General features: G+C 41.9%; 1 protein-coding gene across 2 annotated transcripts in view; it reads right to left on the minus strand.

Annotated features, from left to right (window-relative positions):
• Window positions 1–1,550: 1,550 nt before the first annotated feature.
• Window positions 1,551–15,298, minus strand: part of ift27 (intraflagellar transport 27 homolog (Chlamydomonas)) — a 16,504-nt gene continuing 2,756 nt past the window's right edge. For both annotated transcript variants that reach the window (XM_034216125.1, XM_034216124.1), the window contains exons 3-7: window positions 7,652–7,711; window positions 7,113–7,172; window positions 3,558–3,675; window positions 2,809–2,918; window positions 1,551–1,796 (exon numbers count right to left, since the gene is read on the minus strand). In XM_034216125.1, coding sequence (XP_034072016.1) covers window positions 1,692–1,796; window positions 2,809–2,918; window positions 3,558–3,675; window positions 7,113–7,172; window positions 7,652–7,711 — 453 coding nt within the window. In that variant the 3' untranslated portion in view covers window positions 1,551–1,691. The remainder of the gene's footprint in view (window positions 1,797–2,808; window positions 2,919–3,557; window positions 3,676–7,112; window positions 7,173–7,651; window positions 7,712–15,298) is intronic.

Here is a 15,298-nt window from a genome sequence, read left to right on the forward strand (position 1 = left end):
TGAAAAGGAGGAGGAGCTCCAGAGAGAGAACGCAGGGAAGCTATGTGATTTAAAGTGAACTCTTTAGTGTGGTAGAAAACAGGTGTCAAACTTTCTAATATGTGATGACGGAAACTGAAATAAACTGAGGATGAAAACTATATTTGACTATAAAGATTTTAAACTTGTTCAGCTCTAGAGAACAGGATGAGCTCCAGTGAAAAGGAGATGGAGGAGCTCCAGGGATAGAACGCAGGTAAGAAACAGAAACTATTATGAAGAGTCAAAGTATTGTATAAGAATAGAACTGGTATACTGATATACCATCAAATATCAAACTCTGCTGGCTATCAGCATCCTAATGACTGCTGTGACGCTATGCTGTGTGGTTAAGTATTGTCAAGAGTAGATGCTCCGATCAGGGTTTATGGGGCCGATCACCGGAATCTGCATCGTCCGATACCGATCCGATCATAGGGTGAGTGGGGGCTATCATTGGGACCTTTAAAGCGATGTTTAAAACTCAGTAAATGGGGCTCATTTTTATATTGCTTCAGTTTATAATCGTAACAGATCGAAAAATTCAGATTAATTGTTCAATACATGATGCGCTTCCACAAACAACGTAATTATTACATTCAAATGCAACACATTCTCACTCCCAACTCGGCCTATGTTGACGTTATGGCAGGGTCCCTGTCGTCACTATCCAACGCAAGGGGGGGTCCTTTAGCGTCGAGTTTCAACTATCAGGGAGTCCCATTGACTTGCATATAGCTCCCTGAACGTTGGTAATAGACGAGTTGGGATCGCGGCGAAATGCCGCGATACAGACACACACAGACAGTGGAACATTGCATGTCGGACATGCAGAGCGCTGTTTGCAGTGGACATAGCGGAGAATTTTGACTCGTTGCGTTGTAGCGATGTAGCGATGTCTCGCAGATAACACAGATAATACAGATGAAAATTATAATTTGCTCAGAGTCTAGAGACAGTTGTGGTTCGGTCCGGATCCGGACCGGAGTCCGGACTTTGAGGATGCCTGAGTTAGAGTTTGCTGTGTTTTGTACACACACATTCTTATCAGGCTTCGGAGACCGCAGATGCTGTCTTGAAGGGGGGAGGTGGTTGACGTAGGCATGGTGATGAAGACAGGGGAGATGGTGCGCGTCTCTGCCTCAGTGATTGTGGTGGGCGTCGTTGAGGGGCGGGAGTAAAAGACATGCTGCCAACCCTGTGTATCACCTTCATGCGGTTATCGATTATAGACACGTCTTTAAGGAATGATGGAGTCTCAGCTTTCACTGGCCTTTTATATTTCTGTTAAGAGACAGTCTGTAGAAGACAACTTGGGATTGTACCTCTGTTTCATTTTCAACATAACAAATGAAAGGGTGCGAGGCAATAAAGGAAGGATGAGTTTGACCATTTGTTCCACCAGATATATTATTGTGATTTGGTGAACACACTCACTCAATTAAACCCAAATGTCTGTATATAAAGAGGTAACGAGCAGATAAGACTCAACACAACTGATTATATTAAAAAACAACTTTATTCATGGGCATTATTCTGAACAAGTCTCTGCCAGTTATCAGCACCAGTGTGTGTGTGTGTGTGTGTGTGTGTGTGTGTGTGTGTGTGTGTGTGTGTGTGTGTGTGTGTGTGTGTGTGTGTGTGTGTGTGTGTGTGTGTGTGTGTGTGTGAGTCTATCCTGGACTCAGGTTCTGGATGGTCTCTCTGTGTTCCTGGTACAGAGAGTGGAAAGCTGTCGCTAAAGCGAGGATCGGAGCGTCACAGTTCTCCTTCTCCTTCTGCAGGAAACACACAGGTAGATAGATAGATAGATAGATGGATAGATAGATAGATAGATAGATAGATAGATAGATAGATAGATAGATAGATAGATAGATAGATAGATAGATAGATAGATAGATAGATAGATAGATGGACGGATAGATAGATGGACGGATAGATAGATAGATAGATAGATAGATAGATAGATAGATAGATAGATAGATAGATAGATAGATAGATAGATAGATAGATAGATAGATGGACGGATAGATAGATGGACGGATAGATAGATAGATAGATATATAGATAGATAGATAGATAGATAGATAGATAGATAGATAGATAGATAGATAGATAGATAGATAGATGGACGGATAGATAGATGGACGGATAGATAGATAGATAGATAGATAGATAGATAGATAGATAGATAGATAGATAGATAGATAGATAGATAGATAGATAGATAGATAGATAGATAGATAGATAGATAGATAGATAGATAGATAGATAGATAGATAGATATATATAGATAGATAGATGGATGGACGGACGGACGGACGGACGGATAGATAGATGGACGGACAGACAGATAGATAGATAGAAACAAGGCAAGACACTAGAAATAAACAGTCCAAAATATATCTGAAATAGAAATAAAATAGCATTAAAAAGTTTTAAAAAAAATAGCAACAAATATAATGCATATTGTGCAAGAAATTGATTAATAATCGATTTATTGCACAATAATATCCTGCATTATATTTGTTACTATTTACTTTGAACGTGTAAAACAATAATACAATACAAATATTATAATAACTAAATGAAACGAGATAATTATGATACTGTACACACTGAAGCAGTATCAAATTGATAAACTAAAATATGATTGACTTACAAATTATATATAAACAAATGATCTACCTAATTACACATCCGAAAAGGGGTGGGAAGAAGTTTACACTTATTTAATCCCCTTCTACTTAAAATCAAAATATATAAATATCCAGAGTGAAATACACTTACAGCCGATGTCTCGTGATACTCCAACCCCTGGCTTTCGGCCCATTCCTGGGCCACGGACGCCTGGACCTCTCTTCTAGTGGACAGATCGGTTTTGTTGCCCACTAAGACACCTGAGACACACACACACACACACACACACACACACACACACACACACACACACACACACACACCACACACACACACACACACACACACACACACACACACACACACACACACACACACACAAGAAACATCATTTAACATCATGCAGTGTTGTAGAAGACTTGAACCTAGAGATTAAGACCATTAACTCATCAGGAAAATCTTTACTGATGTAATAAATAAAATAAAAATTGGGGTAATTTTCTCATTGACTTATATACAATCTGACTTATTGCCACCTGTTTGATATCAGAGAGCAGATGTTAGTCATTTCCTCCTATCCTTTACTTTACTATTTGTTAATAAGCTCAATTTAGGTATCTTAGGTTTATAATTAATAATAATAATAATACATTACATTTATAAAGCGCTTTTCCTGGTGCTCAAAGCGCTTACAAGCAAGTAAAACAAAAATAACAACAACATTAATGGTTCAAATCAGCTGATATTGCTTTCTAGCTTACTTTTTGCCGTAATATCAACATCTGAGTCGGCCTAACGGTGCAGTTTCACAATGGAAATGTCCACAGAACTGTCTATTTAACAATGTTTGACAGTCTGTAGGTTTATTCTCAATTGTTTTAAACTCTAAGGCTTGTTACCTGGAAGGTGTCTTCCTCTGCAGTGGGCTCTGACTCTCTCCATCCAGTGGCTGCAGTTTGCAAACGACTGCTCACTGCTGAGGTCGAAAACCAGACACAACAACGACACCTCCCCCCACTGAGGAGAAGAGAAGAAGAATAACACATTAGATTAAGTCTTCATACTTCTGTGGCACAATTATACTTATAGTGTTGGAATGTAAGTACCATATTGACCAGAATATAATACATATATAAGAAATCTGAAAATGAGACTTTTCGATGTAATTACAAAGTCACAACAAAACATCGCCCCAAACGAGTGTTTCCCAAGCGAGAAAGTCAGTGTCTTAAAGTACGGTAACGGCAACAGGAGAGAGAGAGAGAGAGAGAGAGAGAGAGAGAGAGAGAGAGAGAGAGAGAGAGAGAGAGAGAGAGAGAGAGAGAGAGAGAGAGAGACACCTCCAACAATGTGGATCAAAAGTAGGCGAGTAGGCGAAGTCACAAGGCCAATTTTAAGATAATGGAGATCAAAGAAGTCATCAAACAACTGTCGATGGAGTTACTGAGAGTAACGTCAGTAGATGGAGTTACTGAGAGTAACGTTAGTAGATGGAGTTACTGAGATTAACGTCAGTAGATGGAGTTACTGAGAGTAACGTCAGTAGATGGAGTTACTGAGAGTAACGTCAGTAGATGGAGTTACTGAGAATAACGTGAGTAGATGGAGTTACTGAGAGTAACGTTAGTAGATGGAGTTACTGAGAGTAACGTCAGTAGATGGAGTTACTGAGAGTAACGTCAGTAGATGGAGTTACTGAGAGTAACGTCAGTAGATGGAGTTACTGAGAGTAACGTCAGTAGATGGAGTTACCGAGAGTAACGTCAGTAGATGGAGTTACTGAGAGTAACGTCAGTAGATGGAGTTACTGAGAGTAACGTCAGTAGATGGAGTTACTGAGAGTAACGTCAGTAGATGGAGTTACTGAGAGTAACGTTAGTAGATGGAGTTACTGAGAGTAACGTCAGTAGATGGAGTTACTGAGAGTAACGTCAGTAGATGGAGTTACTGAGAGTAACGTGAGTAGATGGAGTTACTGAGAGTAACGTCAGTAGATGGAGTTACTGAGAGTAACGTCAGTAGATGGAGTTACTGAGAGTAACGTGAGTAGATGGAGTTACTGAGAGTAACGTCAGGTTACTGAGAGTAACGTCAGTAGATGGAGTTACTGAGAGTAACGTCAGTAGATGGAGTTACCGAGAGTAACGTCAGTAGATGGAGTTACTGAGAGTAACGTCAGTAGATGGAGTTACTGAGAGTAACGTTAGTAGATGGAGTTACTGAGAGTAACGTCAGTAGATGGAGTTACCGAGAGTAACGTCAGTAGATGGAGTTACTGAGAGTAACGTTAGAAGATGGAGTTACTGAGAGTAACGTCAGTAGATGGAGTTACTGAGAGTAACGTTAGTAGATGGAGTTACTGAGAGTAACGTCAGTAGATGGAGTTACCGAGAGTAACGTCAGTAGATGGAGTTACCGAGAGTAACGTCAGTAGATGGAGTTACCGAGAGTAACGTCAGTAGATGGAGTTACCGAGAGTAACGTCAGTAGATGGAGTTACTGAGAGTAACGTAACGTAGTAGATGGAGTTACTGAGAGTAACGTTAGTAGATGGAGTTACTGAGAGTAACGTCAGTAGATGGAGTTACCGAGAGTAACGTCAGTAGATGGAGTTACCGAGAGTAACGTCAGTAGATGGAGTTACTGAGAGTAACGTCAGTAGATGGAGTTACTGAGAGTAACGTCAGTAGATGGAGTTACTGAGAGTAACGTTAGTAGATGGAGTTACTGAGAGTAACGTCAGTAGATGGAGTTACCGAGAGTAACGTCAGTAGATGGAGTTACCGAGAGTAACGTCAGTAGATGGAGTTACCGAGAGTAACGTCAGTAGATGGAGTTACTGAGAGTAACGTCAGTAGATGGAGTTACTGAGAGTAACGTCAGTAGATGGAGTTACTGAGAGTAACGTTAGTAGATGGAGTTACTGAGAGTAACGTCAGTAGATGGAGTTACTGAGAGTAACGTTAGTAGATGGAGTTACTGAGAGTAACGTTATCAGATGGAGTTACTGAGAGTAACGTCAGTAGATGGAGTTACTGAGAGTAACGTTAGTAGATGGAGTTACTGAGAGTAACGTTAGTAGATGGAGTTACTGAGAGTAACGTGAGTAGATGGAGTTACTGAGAGTAACGTCAGTAGATGGAGTTACTGAGAGTAACGTCAGTAGATGGAGTTACTGGGGGGAAGTTATGAGAGTAACGTGAGTAGATGGAGTTACTGAGAGTAACGTCAGTAGATGGAGTTACCGAGAGTAACGTCAGTAGATGAGTTACCGAGAGTAACGTCAGTAGATGGAGTTACCGAGAGTAACGTCAGTAGATGGAGTTACCGGAGAGTAACGTCAGTAGATGGAGTTACGAGAGTAACGTCAGTAGATGGAGTTACTGAGAGTAACGTCAGTAGATGGAGTTACTGAGAGTAACGTCAGTAGATGGAGTTACTGAGAGTAACGTTAGTAGATGGAGTTACTGAGAGTAACGTTAGTAGATGGAGTTACTGAGAGTAACGTTAGTAGATGGAGTTACTGAGAGTAACGTTAGTAGATGGAGTTACTGAGAGTAACGTTAGTAGATGGAGTTACTGAGAGTAACGTTAGTAGATGGAGTTACTGAGAGTAACGTCAGTAGATGGAGTTACTGAGAGTAACGTCAGTAGATGGAGTTACTGAGAGTACGTTTTGTTTAATTGTCCGTTAAATATCATTACATTACATCACATGTCATTTTCTCATATACTTCTACACAATCCAACTCCTTTCTGTAACCGTCGACCACCTGCTGGTTTACGACACTTTCCCACCGCTGAGTGACCAAATCAAAGGGATCTTTTTCTTTTTTTTAATATTCTAAAATATTGTATTTGCTCATACTGCCAGTGTTTGAAAGCATGTCAACTTAAGCATTTAAGATACTTGTCCTTTCTTTAAGTGTTTCCATTTAAAGATATTTTATTCTTTTACTCCACTATATTTTGGAGGCAAATATTGTATTTTTTTATACTCTGCCACATGTATTTGACAACATTAGTTTCTACTTCTTTTTTAAGCTACATTAGTTATATAAACTACTAATTACCGGGTTGTATGATGTAATATTATGGATTAAGACACCTAGTAGTATAAAAACATACCTTTACCTTTAACAGCTTAAAAATGTAAATGTTCACATGCATCACTTATTATAATCCAGTAATATAATACAACAATAATCAGAAAAATGTCCTTCGACTTCCAGTTCAAGTATAATTTGTTGATGCCAGTACTTTTTCCTTAAGTAAAAAAGTGAATGCAGAACTTTTTATCATAACTTTATCTTACGTATAACATCTCAGTACTTCTTCCACCTCTGATTAAACTCCAGCAGCCCCCTGAGTTCATACATTTAAAATAAATACAACTTTATTTGAGGAGCCCTGACGGTGAATTCTACCAGTTAAAAACTCTAAAATTGTCTCACCATTTTCTCGCAGGCTTCCACTAACGTCTGCTTCCCTGCCGAGTCCACGATGTAGAGCTCCTGGAGGGGAAGAGAGGAGGAGGAGTCAAACGTGAAGCTTTATTCAAATCACAAGCTTTGAAATCTCCCTGTTCTCTGTCGGTATCCCTGTTGCTCACTGAATACAGAGGAGAAACTAACAGTATTACAGCTGTGGTGGAGTTCATTTCTCACCGCCTGTGATTTACTGACTGCTATAAGAACAGGAGGATGAAGAGGAGGATGAAGAGGGGAATCAGAACCAGGTAGGTTGGCATGTGCGAGGAATTAGACTTGATGTTGTGGTGCAAACATACAAGTAAAAAAACAAAAAACTGATAGAACTATTTTAGAAAAACTATAATAAAAAATAAAGTAAAATCAAAAATGAAATAAAGAAGTATTTACATTGAAATATGAATGGAGAGGAGGAGGAGGAGGAGGAGGAGGAGGAGGAGGAGGAGGAGGAGGAGGAGGAGGAGGAGGAGGAGGAGGAGGAGGAAGATGAAGAGGGGACTCACCACGCTGTCGCTGGTCTCTGGGATCTGGACGCACTTCATCATCAGATCCACTCCCGTCGTCTGCAGAACACACGAGAAAGAGGATGTTTATTTTAAAGGTTACCTTACGGAAAATCCTCTTCTTCATGTCTCTTCTTCATCAACATGTGTCCCCTCTTCTTCATGTCTCTTCTACATCAACATGTGTCCCCTCTTCTTCATGTCTCTTCTACATCAACATGTGTCCCCTCTTCTTCATGTCTCTTCTACATCAACACGTGTCCCCTCTTCTTCATGTCTCTTCTACATCAACATGTGTCCCCTCTTCTTCATGTCTCTTCTACATCAACATGTGTCCCCTCTTCTTCATGTCTCTTCTACATCAACATGTGTCCCCTCTTCTTCATGTCTCTTCTACATCAACATGTGTCCCCTCTTCTTCATGTCTCTTCTACATCAACATGTGTCCCCTCTTCTTCATGTCTCTTCTACATCAACATGTGTACCCTCTTCTTCATGTCTCTTCTACATCAACACGTGTCCCCTCTTCTTCATTTCTCTTCTACATCAACACGTGTCCCCTCTTCTTCATGTCTCTTCTACATCAACACGTGTCCCCTCTTCTTCATGTCTCTTCTACATCAACACGTGTCCCCTCTTCTTCATGTCTCTTCTACATCAACACGTGTCCCCTCTTCTTCATGTCTCTTCTACATCAACACGTGTCCCCTCTTCTTCATGTCTCTTCTACATCAACACGTGTCCCCTCTTCTTCATGTCTCTTCTACATCAACACGTGTCCCCTCTTCTTTCATGTCTCTTCTACATCAACATGTGTCCCCTCTTCTTCAATGTCTCTTCTACATCAACATGTGTCCCCTCTTCTTCATGTCTCTTCTACATCAACATGTGTCCCTCTTCTTCATGTCTCTTCTACATCAACATGTGTCCCCTCTTCTTCATGTCTCTTCTACATCAACATGTGTCCCCTCTTCTTCATGTCTCTTCTACATCAACATGTGTCCCCTCTTCTTCATGTCTCTTCTACATCAACATGTGTCCCCTCTTCTTCATGTCTCTTCTACATCAACATGTGTCCCCTCTTCTTCATTTCTCTTCTACATCAACATGTGTCCCCTCTTCTCATGTCTCTTCTACATCAACATGTGTCCCCTCTCTTCTTCATGTCTCTTCTACATCAACATGTGTCCCCGTCTTCTTCATGTCTCTTCTACATCAACATGTGTCCCCTCTTCTTCATGTCTCTTCTACATCAACATGTGTCCCATCTTCTTCATGTCTCTTCTACATCAACAGTGTCCCCTGCTTCTTCATGTCTCTTCTACAATCAACACGTCCCTTCTTCTCATGTCTCTTCTACATCAACAGTGTCCCCTCTTCTTCATGTCTCTTCTACATCAACACGTGTCCCCTCTTCTTCATGTCTCTTCTACATCAACACGTGTCCCCTCTTCTTCATTCGCTTCTACATCAACACGTGTCCCCTCTTCTTCATGTCTCTTCTACATCAACACGTGTCCCCCTCTTCTTCATGTCTCTTCTACATCAAACACGTGTTCCCCTCTTCTTCATGTCTCTTCTACATCAACACGTGTCCCCTCTTCTTCATGTCTCTTCTACATCAACACGTGTCCCCTCTCTTCATGTCTCTTCTACATCAACACGTGTCCCCTCTTCTTCATGTCTCTTCTACATCAACACGTGTCCCCTCTTCTTCATGTCTCTTCTACATCAACACGTGTCCCCTCTTCTTCATGTCTCTTCTACATCAACACGTGTCCCCTCTTCTTCATGTCTCTTCTACATCAACACGTGTCCCCTCTTCTTCATGTCTCTTCTACATCAACACGTGTCCCCTCTTCTTCATGTCTCTTCTACAATCAACACGTGTCCCCTCTTCTTCATGTCTCTTCTACATCAACACGTGTCCCCTCTTCTTCATGTCTCTTCTACATCAACACGTGTCCCCTCTTCTTCATGTCTCTTCTACATCAACACGTGTCCCCTCTTCTTCATGTCTCTTCTACATCAACACGTGTCCCCTCTTCTTCATGTCTCTTCTACATCAACAATGTGTCCCCTCTTCTTCATGTCTCTTCTACATCAACATGTGTCCCCTCTTCTCATGTCTCTTCTACATCAACATGTGTCCCTCTCCATGTCTCTTCTACATCAACACGTGTCCCCTCTTCTACATGTCTCTTCTACATCAACACGTGTCCCCTCTTCTTCATGTCTCTTCTACATCAACACGTGTCCCCTCTTCTCCATGTCTCTTCTACATCAACACGTGTCCCCTCTTCTCCATGTCTCTTCTACATCAACATGTGTCCCCTCTTCTTCATGTCTCTTCTACATCAACATGTGTCCCCTCTTCTTCATGTCTCTTCTACATCAACATGTGTCCCCTCTTCTTCATGTCTCTTCTACATCAACATGTGTCCCCTCTTCTTCATGTCTCTTCTACATCAACATGTGTCCCCTCTTCTTCATGTCTCTTCTACATCAACATGTGTCCCCTCTTCTTCATGTCTCTTCTACATCAACATGTGTCCCCTCTTCTTCATGTCTCTTCTACATCAACATGTGTCCCCTCTTCTTCATGTCTCTTCTACATCAACATGTGTCCCCTCTTCTTCATGTCTCTCCTACATCAACATGTGTCCCCTCTTCTTCATGTCTCTTCTACATCAACATGTGTCCCCTCTTCTTCATGTCTCTTCTACATCAACATGTGTCCCCTCTTCTTCATGTCTCTTCTACATCAACATGTGTCCCCTCTTCTTCATGTCTCTTCTACATCAACATGTGTCCCCTCTTCTTCATGTCTCTTCTACATCAACATGTGTCCCCTCTCTTCATGTCTCTTCTACATCAACATGTGTCCCCTCTCTTCATGTCTCTTCTACATCAACATGTGTCCCCTCTTTTCATGTCTCTTCTACATCAACATGTGTCCCCCCCCTCTTCTTCATGTCTCTTCTACATCAACATGTGTCCCCTCTTCCTTCATGTCTCTTCTACATCAACATGTGTCCCCCTCTTCTTCATGTCTCTTCTACATCAACATGTGTCCCCTCTCCTTCATGTCTCTTCTACATCAACATGTGTCCCCTCTTCTTCATGTCTCTTCTACATCAACATGTGTCCCCTCTTCTTCATGTCTCTTCTACATCAACATGTGTCCCCTCTTCTTCATGTCTCTTCTACATCAACATGTGTCCCCTCTTCTTCATGTCTCTTCTACATCAACATGTGTCCCCTCTTCTTCATGTCTTTTCTACATCAACATGTGCCCCCTCTCCTTCATGTCTCTTCTACATCAACATGTGTCCCCTCTTCTCCATGTCTCTTCTACATCAACATGTGTCCCCTCTTCTCCATGTCTCTTCTACATCAACATGTGTCCCCTCTTCTTCATGTCTCTTCTACATCAACATGTGTCCCCTCTTCTTCATGTCTCTTCTACATCAACATGTGTCCCCTCTTCTTCATGTCTCTTCTACATCAACATGTGTCCCCTCTTCTTCATGTCTCTTCTACATCAACATGTGTCCCCTCTTCTTCATGTCTCTTCTACATCAACATGTGTCCCCTCTTCTTCATGTCTCTTCTACATCAACATGTGTCCCCTCTTCTTCATGTCTCTTCTACATCAACATGTGTCCCCTCTTCTTCATGTCTCTTCTACATCAATAATGTCTAGTTGTGTTTCTCAGGAGATCTTGGACGGACTAAAGTTGCTGTTGTAAGGTATAGAGGTGTTGGATATGAAAGCAGAGGATATAATGAATATGATCTCATCACAGCTGCACGTTTCTTCAGGAGCTCAGAGATCTAACTGTTTTCCCTTTCACACCAACGCGGTTCCTGTTGTAGCTCCTCTTGCACTCTTCTGGTTCGGAACCGGTTCTTCTTTTCACCCCCCGTTTTGTTCACACCGCCCAGAGCCCGACTGGTGCTGCCGCGGGTGAGTCATGACGTCACCGTTTACAACGCTGATTTTCTCCCCAACGGCGCCGGGTTGATGATCGTGTTGCTTTTAATCAGACGAAGCCAGATTCAATTAAACAACTACTTCTCAACCCTTATGCTTTTCTCCAGAGTGCCGTGGTTCATTGTTTATTAATGTGTTTCAGCGTCATTTACCAAACGCTGCAGTGCCGCCCGCTGTTTGGCATCACAACGCTGTTATGAAAGTTTCTCTGGTATAAAATGGGTGATGTTGGCATAGCAACCAAAGCCAAACTGAATATCTTGACTACTTGTTGCTTTCCTATTGCCGTTTTCTACAGGCACATTTTACCAGCGTATTTTTCATTATGATTCTACTTGTGATAGTCGGACATGACAACCTGTGCAGCCCATGTATTGATTCCATCCGATAGCTGCTATAAAACAAAACGTCTGCCTCTCTCCAGAATGATCAATGACAGCGAACGGATGGTCAAAGTAAGGTTCAAATAAACAGAATCACACGAAGCTTTGTTAGTGTTGCCTGACTTTATAAAGTGTGTTTGCGTTCTAGTCACTTTGCTCAGCACTACTGCTTGTTACAACTTGTATTTGCCGTACTCGCCTTTAACTGTTAGCTCCGGTTAATCTCGCCCCCCTCCGACGTAAGCGTGACGTATGCGGTTCTTGCTTCTCGACCGACAACTTTTTGGTGCTTGAAACAAACCGGTTTTCGGTGCTTAGAGCCGGCTCTGCTGCGGTGTGAACAGGAACAACTGTGCTTTTCAGGCTCTAGCTCCGAACCGGCCCTGGAACTGCGTTGGTGTGAAAGGGGCATAAGTGATTATCTGGACGTCTGCCGGCTGCTCTCAGATCAGCGCTGACCTTCAACAGGAGGTCGCTTCACACCAGCAACAAATCTAAACTGATCTGAGCTCACTCTGAACGCAGCGTGTCAAAACACCAGAGACTTACACACACACACACACACACACACACACACACACACACACACACACACACACACACACACACACACACACACACACACACACACACACACACACACACACACACACACACACACACACACACACACACACACACACACACACACACACACACACACACACACACACACACACACACACACACCACACACACACACACACACACACACACACACACACACATACACACACACACACACTTCATTGTGATGCTGTGTGTGTCTGTTCATGTTGGACTAGTGTCGAGTACTAACAAAGTAGAAAGGTGCTGCATTGTTATATAACACTGACCGAGGATGAAATACAGGCTAGTCTAAACAAAAATGTTTTGCTGCATAATGTATACAAAAAAATATAAAAAATAACGTCAACTTTCATAAAAACAGATTTAATGAGAAGCGACGTCTCGTTCAAAGGAAGAGGAGATAATTGGAGGTGGAGGAACAAATACAAAAGTATTCGCATCAAGATATCACAGCATAAAGTACCTCAACATTCTACTTGTTCAAGATTCAATTATGTATCACCATCAGCTACAGTGTAGACATGTCAATGAAAAACTGTCCCAGGCTCCTCCAACAGAGCAACAAGAAGAGGATAAATAAAACAGATAAACTAGTGCAAGAGAATGTTTTGAGATGTGCAAGTAAATACAATGAAATATAAATAGTGCCAGAAGAGTCTATATAGAAGTAAGTCTAAGTACAGTATCTGAGTACTTCATTAGATGCAGGTTAGCTGCAGCTTTCTGTCCAGCAGACTCCTCTTTATGAGCTGCATGCACTGAAACAAAGGCTCATGGGAAATTGCCGGTCGGTCACGCTCTCTGCTGTTGCTATGCAACCTTTAAAATACCCGTTTGAAGCCCGAGCCGCTCGCGTGATATAAGAGGAAATATTTTTAACTTGTTGCTCACTTGGCGAACACGGTAGAGAAATCTCCCTAAACTTAGAAGCTGCTCACTTTACTGTTCATTTGTTATTTAGAGTTATGAGTTCAGTAGGTTGTTTTTAGGATGGGCTTTCTCATTTGGCAGATTGATAGAAGCAATAGAAAGAGCTAAGAAGTGCATCTACGTTTCTGTTATTCTCCTGAACAAGAAGAAGATGATCATCATTGTTGAAAGCACACATTTACAGAGAGGTGCCAGTCACTCTGCAACGTTAGAAACATTCAGAAGGTTTTAGAAATATCTCACAAACGACTAATCAGATTCACATTAGATATTCATCGTCCTGAAATATTCATTTATAATTCCTTTCCGTCTTCCTGGTGACCATGTTTCACTAATAGAGTACATCTTCTCCCCGAGCTACACCTTTTGTCAACAATGTTCCTGAAACACTTTTTGATAGTTTCCAGAAGGGTAATGTACTTCCTGTCCCCTGGTCTGGAGGTCAATGGTTTTCTGAATGCATTTTTGGTTGTAATCCTGAAATAAAGTCTGTGGTTAACACAAGCTGAAGAGACTTTAAAGTTTTGTTCTACGACTTAAAATGCATCAGTAAATACCCCACTGGTGGATTTAAAATAGAGGATGCTAACAAGTGTCTAAATGAGACGACTAAACGTCTTCACGCCCAACATTAGCCTCCTTTAGCTTAGCGGTGGTGACGTGAAGTCATGTGACCGTGCTGTAGTTCCTTTATAGCCCAACATTAGCCACCTTTAGCTTAGCGGTGGTGACGTGAAGTCATGTGACCGTGCTGTAGTTCCTTTATAGCCCAACATTAGCCTCCTTTAGCTTAGCGGTGGTGACGTGAAGTCATGTGACCGTGCTGTAGTTCCTTTATAGCCCAACATTAGCCACCTTTAGCTTAGTGGTGGTGACGTGAAGTCATGTGACCGTGCTGTAGTTCCTTTATAGCCCAACATTAGCCACCTTTAGCTTAGCGGTGGTGACGTGAAGTCATGTGACCGTGCTGTAGTTCCTTTATAGCCCAACATTAGCCACCTTTAGCTTAGCGGTGGTGACGTGAAGTCATGTAACCGTGCTGTATTTCCTTTATAGCCCAACATTAGCCACCTTTAGCTTAGCGGTGGTGACGTGAAGTCATGTGACCGTGCTGTAGTTCCTTTATAGCTAAATATTAGCCGCCTTTAGCTTAGCGGTGGTGATGTGAAGTCATGTGACCGTGCTGTAGTTCCTTTATAGCTAAACATTAGCCGCCTTTAGCTTAGCGGTGGTGACGTGAAGTCATGTGACCGTGCTGTAGTTCCTTTATAGCTAAACATTAGCCACCTTTAGCTTAGCGATGGTGACGTGAAGTCATGTGACCGTGCTGTAGTTCCTTTATAGCTAAACATTAGCCACCTTTAGCTTAGCGGTGGTGACGTGAAGTCATGTGACCGTGCTGTAGTTCCTTTATAGCCCAACATTAGCCACCTTTAGCTTAGCGGTGGTGACGTGAAGTCATGTGACCGTGCTGTAGTTCCTTTATAGCCCAACATTAGCCACCTTTAGCTTAGCGGTGGAGACGTGAAGTCATGTGACCGTGCTGTAGTTCCTTTAGAGCCCAACATTAGCTTTTTACTTCTGGAGAATGCATTTACAAAATCCTTGGACAAATCCCATTGCTTTTAGTCAAGGGATGCTAACTTCTGTGTCGGCCTACTAAAAAACAACACTGCATGCTCCCAGGAGGATGTACCCTTTCTATTTTAGCTTTATTTTTGGTGAAAA

The sequence above is a fragment of the Gymnodraco acuticeps genome, unplaced genomic scaffold (genome assembly GCF_902827175.1).
Source record: "Gymnodraco acuticeps unplaced genomic scaffold, fGymAcu1.1, whole genome shotgun sequence".
Classification (NCBI taxonomy): domain Eukaryota; kingdom Metazoa; phylum Chordata; class Actinopteri; order Perciformes; family Bathydraconidae; genus Gymnodraco; species Gymnodraco acuticeps.